The 8,924-nt window shown below is 43.8% G+C and overlaps 1 protein-coding gene across 1 annotated transcript; it reads left to right on the top strand.

Annotated features, from left to right (window-relative positions):
• Positions 1–3,693: 3,693 nt before the first annotated feature.
• PAIP2 (poly(A) binding protein interacting protein 2) lies at positions 3,694–8,709 on the top strand. Its single transcript, XM_009330008.1, has 3 exons — positions 3,694–3,857; positions 6,154–6,333; positions 7,622–8,709. Exons 1-3 carry the CDS (start codon positions 3,720–3,722, stop codon positions 7,685–7,687), a joined length of 384 nt encoding a protein of 127 aa, XP_009328283.1. The 5' UTR covers positions 3,694–3,719; the 3' UTR covers positions 7,688–8,709.
• The last annotated feature ends 215 nt before the right edge of the window (positions 8,710–8,924 follow it).

Below are 8,924 nucleotides of genomic sequence, written 5' to 3'. Positions count from 1 at the left end.
GGGGGGGGGGTTGGTTTTTTTTAAGGTCTCGGCGCTGGCTGGCTGTGTAAATGAGTCGGCCGTTTTCAAGTAAACCCCAGTGCAAGGCTTTGAAGTGTTTGTATCGGATAGCGTTGGCATCCCTCATGAATTCGGTTGAGAAATCTGTTTATTATACGGAGTGTAATCAGTTTACTTGATAACTGCCACTTGCTAATCTAATTAGATAACAAGAAACTTGGCCGGCGCTCCTGACTCACAAGAGTAATCGCTAGTTAATAAACAAATAACACCACCTTCTGCAGAAGTACAAAGCACTCCCTGCTGCACTAAAACAGCTTTGCTTAAACTTCAACTTTCAGCAAACCTGCTAAAACCCGATCGTGCTGCTTGCTGTGCTCTGCTGCTTCGGGATGCTCGAAGCCAATGTCTTAATTTTTTTCCTTCCCCCCTCCCCCCCCTTTTTTTTTATCAAGGGTAAGGACCTGGGTTTTGCTGTATGGAATTAGGCCCGTTGACGTTATCTTCCAAAGTAGGCAGTAGATAATCTTCCGTGATCGGGGTTTAAATGCAAAATCTTCAATCACAAAGCTTTGAATTTTAATGATGGTTGGTCTAGGGCTCTTTGTGGCTTTAAACGCAGCAAAATTCAGAGAAAGAGGTAAACTAATGGACCTTCATGATGTTCTGGAGTAACGAGCTTCATACAGAAAACACTTTGAGTCAACCGAAAGGCCTGTTGTTACAGGATTTTTAATTTCTGACTTCATTCCTGAGATAAAAATCCTATTTTTTTTCTGTCTTTCCATATGCACTTACACTGTTCTTCCTGTATCGCCCCCACCCCCCGCCAAAATCCCGGAATAATTTGGGGCTGGATCTCAAATCATACCACTGTGGTAGAATTCTCCATATTTTCTGTTCCCTTAGCACTACTAATGTTCTGTTTCCTGTTCGAGTGTAAGGAGCTTTGAGATCCTCTGCTTTCCACCTACTCCCAGATGGAAAATGTATTATTTTTATTCACAGCAGTAGTGTAGCCTGTCACTGCGGCCTGTTTTCTGCAGCAGCCTTCTTAGATTGTGACTTTTTGCGAGACTAAAGTGGCATTTGGCTCTCCTCCTCAGAATTGCCTGTAGCTCATGACTAAAAAGCCTGTATCTAATACCGGTGGAACGAGACTAATCGTGGCCTCGCAAATGAGCGCAGAAAGCCAGCAGGTTTGTATCTTGAAACGGTGAAATGGAAAGCTCCCTAGACAGTATATTTTATTACAAGTTGCAGAAAATGAAATTACAAGGAGTGCTGTGAGTAAGGGACTGGCCTGGGGCTTCCTGACTGTTCACGCAGGAGAAGTGTTTGTTGACATGTTTTCCTGTGGGAAAACATTAGCGGACTTAGGGCTTCATCAGATAAACTTCAGGTATTCAGGTTGAGCCTCGGATCTTTCTTTAAGATAATCATCCACATCGTCCTTGGGCAGTAATGGAAAACATTGTTTCAGTCCAAATGTGAAACACTGAACTTCTCTTCCCTCCCTCCTAAAGCAAATAACCTGTGTTCTACTGAACGCTTAAGAAATTTGAAAACTAGCCCATGACTCAACAAATTAACCTTTCAAGCTTTTACATAAACAAGTAGGGTTTGGGGTTTGGTTTTTTTTTTTTAAATTACCTTTATGGCTTGTCTGGATGCAGTCGTCTTTGTACAGAAGTTGCCTGGAATTTGGCCTGAGTACCTTACACTGCTAATGCAGTTGTTCACCTGTAGTGTAAATTGTTGGTGTGCAGGAAACCCAGTGGAATATTAATATCAAGATTCATTCCACAAAAGAAAAGGTGAAAAACACTTGCCAGTAACTTAAAAAAAAAAAAAAATAAAATAAAATAAGGCTTTTTAGACTCAGGTCTTTTATTTCTTTCAGTCCGTCCTGTTTGTTAGCTTGTGAACAGCTGAAGTTGCTTAAAGCAATTTCAAGCTTGAATTGGGGTGTTAAATGCAGTATCTTTTCCTGGTTTATGTTAAATGCTGCCAGTAATGCTTTGCAAGTTTGTTTTGAAAGAACATCAAAAAGAACCTGTTTTCTCTTGCTAGAATACCCGGGTTCTGCTCTCATTTGTTGTACTTCCTAGGGAGCTAAAGTGACTTCCGCACTTGGGCTTGCCTTTGATTTAAGAACCTTGAATAGAGCAAACCAGGCAAGTTCCTTTTTCTTTGTGCTTTTCTTAATTGATCGTTTGGATGTGACAAGCCTTTGACCTGGTATTATCAAGAGTACATTTTGAACCAAAACTTGCATTAATTCCGTAGATAATAGGACCGGCTGAAATATAAAGAGAAAATACGAGCTGCTATGTGATAAGCCCTTGCTCTCTAATAACAATGGAGGCTATATTTTGATACTCTCTTCTCCGAATAAGTCATTTTTTGATATGCAGACAATGAGCTAAAATGTTGATTTGAGAATAAAATAAAAATATTTCCACTCACTGCTGCATCGTTTCTTTGCGAATTTTTAGCACTAGAAAAACGTTTGATTATTTTTTGAGCTCATTGCCTCACATGCTTTGTGTACTGTTAAAAAAAATTTAACACTGCCAGTATTAGTATCTAAAAATACTCAGCTTTTCCAGTATTGGTATCTGTACTTAAGCATGGTGTAGGAAAAACAGCATTGTCTCATTTATTTTACAACGCAGGTAAGATTTTCAAGTAGAACCTAGGCTGGGAGCAGACTTGGGTCTCCGAACTCAGAGTTACAAGCTTCACGCAGGCTTACGAGCCTGGCGGAAAGGCTGCAATACCATTCTCATGACAAGGGTTCAGACCAAATTTAGGTTTTGTCCTGCTTTTGGTTGTGGTTGGGTGGAACAAAACATGCTTGCCAACTGTGCCTTCAGTCCTTGAGTTCGGGACGTTGCGGTATCGCGTATCGTGGACGCGCAGAAATGTTGAGTGCTCTCCAGGCGTGACTCAATCCCTATTAATGAAGTGGGATGAGAGGCAAGCACGTACTGTCTTCCAGTGCCTTAGGATGTTGTCTCTACCTGAAGCTTCCCAAGCAGTGGGCTTGTGCTAATGAAGTAGCTGTAAGAACTGTTGTGCCACCTTGGCTCTGTGAAGAACCGGTGCGTAATGGCTTCTGCCTCGCTTGCAAGGTTTCCCAGCGGTGAAATGGCCGTGAAAGTTGGTTCGTGCAATCACATAGAACATCCCGTAACTGAATTTGGGTAGGCTAAAAGTCATGCCAAAGTTTCCCCTGCCATGGGTATCCTTGGAAATTGCCCTGAAGTGTTGCCCGCCCCCTCTGAAACAGTACGGACGCTGGGCAGTTCATTTCCAGGGGAGTTTGTTGAAACTCAGGTGGGAGCTTTAAAAGTATTTTGGAAAACAGATTTTTCTTTTGTTTCTTGAATGTTGCCTTAACTACTTTCCTACTGGCAAGTACGCATGCTTTCTGTTTTTTTCCTGTCGCTTTTCATTGGCCTTGGTGCTTGGCATTTGCTGATTTGGTGAGGTTTAATTTGGGAAATTAACTTGTGACTCGAATCTGCCTCCAGTGGAAGCGGCGTTTCTGATACTCTTGTTGCGATTAGCAGAGCTCCTCTGCTACAGTCGCGGTAAGGCTACCCGCAGCCTTCCCTTGGGCCGGGCTTACGCAGAAGCAGGGTGACGGGCGAATCTGCACAGCTTTAATTACTGCATTTCTTAATTGCAGACTTCGAATCAAAGACGCAGCCATGAAAGATCCGAGTCGCAGCAGTACTAGCCCAAGCATCATCAGTGAAGATGTGATTATAAATGGTCATTCTCATGAAGATGACAATCCCTTTGCGGAGTACATGTGGATGGAGAACGAAGAGGAATTTAACAGGCAGGCAAGTCATTTCCCTCTATAAATGTCTTGTGATGTGCTTTACCACTTTCTAGCTGCAGGGAGAGGTGCTGTGGCTTAGCAACCGGGGTGCAAGACTGGGAATCCTTTAGAGACGGGGGTTTTAGATAGGTTTGCTAGAATAATCCTGGGGAACAGACAGATCTCAGTTTCTCTGGCAATAAATACTTATTTTCTGTAATCTTGGTGGAAAACATGGGAAGTGCAGCGTGTTCTAATGCATCCATTAATTCCCTACTTCTGCAGGAGGGAGGGGAAAAAAAAAAAAATAGTTGACAGACTTCATGTGGCACGTTGGAAGGGACGGGTCTTGCTGGGCTGCTGAGCTGCGGTGGTTTGACATGTGCAAACATGCCGGCTGTGGTAGTTCTGAACTGGATACGTCCAGGTGCATACCTGGCCTTGTTGTTTCTGAGGGAGTTGGTGGACATAGCTGTTGGGTGACAGTCCTGTTCGTTGCTTAATACTTCAGTGTCTTACAGCTGGCCTTCGCAATCGGGTTGGAAGGAAGCCTTAGCTTCATCTTTCACCTTGCATCTGCACACAGTTCTCTCTCCTGCGGAGGATGGGAACAGCCTACTTCTTTCCACCACCCCTTTCTTAATCAAAACTTGATCTTTGTACTCAAGGAGCTGCTTTCTCTGCCCACCAGCACAGTATGGCTTCTGAAATAGGATATGTCTGCTGCTCTCTCTTCAGGGTGCCAGCAGGTTGCTCGCAAAATCTAAATTCTCTTGTGCATGCGCCAGGATGGTCTCGGTGTCGTTTCCCGTTTGGTGGCTTTTCCCTCCTGGGGACTGTACTGTAGTTAGCATACGGGATGTGTATCAGTTCTTGGGGAAGGAGCTGAGAGTTGTGCCGTGAATAAAGTATTTTTCAGGTATGTGCTTCATTTTCGGAGAAGAGGGAAGATGGGAGCATGATGGGAGAATGGTCTTATTTCAGGCAGGCAAACACCACGTGGCAGCCTGGTCGCCTGCCGCTGCAGGCACATCTCTGTGTGGGTACCTGAACGAGTTAAACTTGGGCTGGAAAATACAAACAGGCAATGTTAATTTCAAGACATTTGGGGAATTAAATGTTGTTTAGTACTTCTGGAGCTGCCATCGGAGGCACCTGTAGCTGTACAACCATGTAACAAAAAACCTGGAGCCGGGAAACCCCTGCTGTAATACTAGCTTGTGGCTGCGTGCCCATGACTGCCTTTTACCGGCACGCAGGATGGAGACGGTGCCTCCCTCACAAGAAGGATTGATTGGAGACCGCCGTCCTTGCTGGAGTGCTTTACTGGGGAAATCACTGAGTCGGTGTTTTGTGCGGGGTTTGAATTGTCTGGACAGTGGCTTAGAGCATATGGTGATGAACTTGGGTGTTAACTTTCTTGATTTGGTCTCTGTGGTATGTAACTGAATTTCCACTTGAGGACCAAGTATGTGTTTGATTTCACAGTGAAGGATAGATAGGAAAACTTGTTTGAGCTTCCACTGGGTGAACTTTTAAATCTGTCCCGAATCGTTTTTCCGCTCCCTTGGGTCTGGCAAGTCGTTCACACCAGCTGCTATTTCCCTGTTTTCCACTCCTAAGTACTGCGATGCAGGACATGGAAAATTTATCAAGATGAACTCCCTCCACAGCTTGTTTACTGAACAACCAAGCAAAACTTTCCTTTAATCTTTGCAATGTGTGTCAGTTCTGCATCAGTTGATTTGTCCTGCTTATAGTACAGCAGGTCAGCATTCTTAACAACTGCTAAGATCATGTGGAGTTCCTTAGGAGAACTACATTGCGTGAACGCGTAATCTACAGCCGAGGAGATGCTGCTTGTTCCCCGTTCCAAGTGACAGGCAGTGGTTATTTTTTTCGCCAAGAGCCTTGCAGGACACTTTCCTGGGGAGTGCGTCTGGCTGCATGCGTTGTCCCTGGTTCCCTTCCTCATACTTGTAGTGAGTTCAGTCCAGACTAGTTGGTGCAACTGAAATTTTCACTTGGAACCAACATTTTCCTTCTCCTTGAGCTCGTAACAAGCTGCAAACGGAACAGCTAGGGCTGGGGGGTTCTCCTGCCATTCCCTTTTAGCTGCAGCCCAAGTTCCTGGGACAAAGCACTTTTCTACATTAAAAAAATCAAAGTTGATTGCCTTCCTGCAGCACAAGCGTGGTGTTCTGCTGGAAGTCCTATTGCATAGCTAGAAAGAAGGTCAGCTAGGTCCACAAACCTTGGAATGAAGACACAAGCTCTCAGTAGGTTTGTTGACGAAGCAGTTTCTTCTCGTTGTATAGATCGAAGAGGAGTTGTGGGAAGAAGAATTTATTGAGCGCTGTTTCCAGGAGATGCTGGAAGAAGAGGAGGAGCACGAATGGTTTATTCCAGCCCGTGATCTCCCACAAACAATGGATCAAATCCAGGACCAGTTCAATGACCTTGTTATCAGTGACAGCTCATCACTGGAGGATCTGGTGGTAAATTCAGTTTCTCATCGTATTTCTAAAGCTTGACATCTCTCTTTGTCCAAGGCTGATTTTTGTTGCTGATAATGGCAAGAGGAAATCTTTTACAGTAGGCCAGAGACTCTTAAACCATGCCTGGGTATGATGGAGGGGGAAATGTGGAACGGTTGGGTAAGGGATGTTTCCTCAAGTGACGTGACCTATTCAGTGGTTTTCTTCATAACCACACGGTGCCGTTCCTAGCCCATGGCATAAATTGAAGTGGCTTTGGGTATGCGTAGTATGTTGTGGAAGAAAGGCAGTGAGCGAAGCGCGCTGACCCTGTGAAGTGCCATTTGCTGACAGGACTGCAAAAGTTTAATTCAGCGTCTGTCACCACTTCCGTGTTGGGTAGGTACGAGCCACTTTCTAAGGTCTGGTTTGGATTGTGCGAACCGTAGCAGATCTCTTTGTAGAAATTCTAAGGAAGGGGAAAGCAGCTGAACTAGGATTATTTCCCTCTTTCTTGCTGTATGACTTCTGTCCAGAGCTTAAGTAAAAGGAAAGGGCAGTGTGTACATATTCTCCCTAACAAAATACAAAGTTAGTGATACAGAGTACAAAAAACCACACTGTCCTGTCACACAACTGCTGTGAAATGCAGATGCAAACCCCTACTTTTCCAAGCTTGAGCAGCTGCAGGTAGCAGTTTTAGACTCAATTAAGAACACAAAAGCCTAATCCTCCATTTCTTTCATGATACAGAGCTCATGTTGAAGATGCTGGCTGCCCACCTGTAACTGCAGGACGTTGTAGAGCAGCAGCTTGCCAAGTGGGAGGACAGGGTAGTCACAGGCACGGAAATGTAAAAAAATCAACACACTGCTCATACACGTTAAATTCCCAGAAGTGGCTTAGGTTCCTGGAACAAGTCTCCTCTTGCTTAAATAAGCAAGATCTGAAAACCTCACGGCACGTTTTAGCAGCTCAACTTCAGAAAAAGCTATTTCAGCATCAAGCGAAGTTGCTGTATTTGATGCGTGCCTGCGGTTTTCTTGTTTCTTATTCCCTGAGCCCTCACCTGACCGAAACGTCCAGGTGGTGCTAAGGAAGGATGGATAATTCAGGTGCTAGCACAGAGGAGTGGGCTTTTCTGGTGATTATAGAGGCCTTTGGTATACGCAAAAACCCTATTACATGCCTGACTGTTACTCTAAGTCCGTAAACTGTTCCTAATGCTGTCCGCCTAGAATTGTGTTCAGCTTGAAAATAGAAGATGAAAACGATGATTCAACTGGACTTCTGTTTTTCCCTTCCTCAGGTCAAGAGTAATCTGAATCCAAACGCAAAGGAGTTTGTTCCTGGGGTGAAGTACTTAAATATTTGAGTAGACTGGGCCCTCTCTCGGTGGATGTAGCACAATTTCCACACTGTGAAGCCAGTATTAGAAGATTTAATTGTAAAAGCTCTCTCTTCTTGTCACTGTGTTACACTTATGCATTGCCAAAGTTTTGTTAGTCTTGCATGCTCAATAAAAGTGCTGAGACTGTTATTAAGTAAACCTGTCAAAAGTTTAATGGAAACATGATTGGACCCTGGCTCTCTGCAAAGGAGGCGGTGAGGTAAGAAGCACCAGTCAAGTTGAGACAAAGTACCACGTTTATAAAACCTTCTGCAGACTCTGTCTTTTTAAATCGGACTTGGAATTTGCTGAGGATGGTCTGTTTTTAACCGAAGATGTGTTAACTGGTGCTAGTTTGCACCTGATAATGCCTTAACTTAAAAATGAAAGCAAGGAGATCTGATTGTTATGCAAATTAGCTAACTTTCCTTTGAAATACCAGTATTGTTACTAATGTTAATTTTTCCCCTTAAAGCCCTCATGCTCCTTTTAAGCAGCGTGAGCTTTAACAGAAGTTTTACAGACCTGTACAGAGTCGTAGATCTCAGCTACTGAACTAACATCCAGGTGATGGGAAGGAAGAAATTCCCTGTCCTTCGCGGTATGTTATCATGTTAGAAACGTTTCACTTCCTGATTATGTTAAAGGAGATGTGAGTTTCATCACAATTTCTTCCAAGAACCCAGATCCGTACATAGCGCTGCCTATGTAACTTTTAGCGTACGACTTTATTATAGCTGGATTTAACGGAGAAAACCCTAGCATTAGTGATTTGAGTGGTGCTTTTCCCTTGCTTTGTTTAATCATCACTACACAATGTCTACAGCACAACAACTTTTTTTTTTTTCTTTTAATAAAGCTAGAACAGTTTTGGCTTCTTAAACTTCATATTCGGGTAGGTTAAGCTGCCATACGTGTTCAGTGTGAATAGTGTTTAAGTTGAAAATATTGTAAAAAAATTATATTTTTTCAAAAATATTTAAAAAAATAAATAATAGTAGAACTGACGTGGTGGCTGTCTCGTGAATATACGCCTGGCATGGAAACTCATTCGGCAGCGTGCAGAGGAAAGGGATGACGTTCTGGGTACGGGGCCTGTAGGGCCGGTTGTAACACGGCAGCCCCAAATACGCGTCCGAGGCGGGACTGGGACGGCTCTTTCAGTTCTTTCCTCCCGCTTTACGCGCTTGCCTGGGCGTATTTTCCTTCGTTCTCACCGCTG

Source organism: Pygoscelis adeliae, unplaced genomic scaffold (assembly GCF_000699105.1).
Source record: "Pygoscelis adeliae isolate BGI_AS28 unplaced genomic scaffold, ASM69910v1 Scaffold248, whole genome shotgun sequence".
Lineage (NCBI taxonomy): Eukaryota > Metazoa > Chordata > Aves > Sphenisciformes > Spheniscidae > Pygoscelis > Pygoscelis adeliae.
Note: the sequence above shows the minus strand (reverse complement) of the source record. Positions and strands in the feature narration are given on the sequence as shown.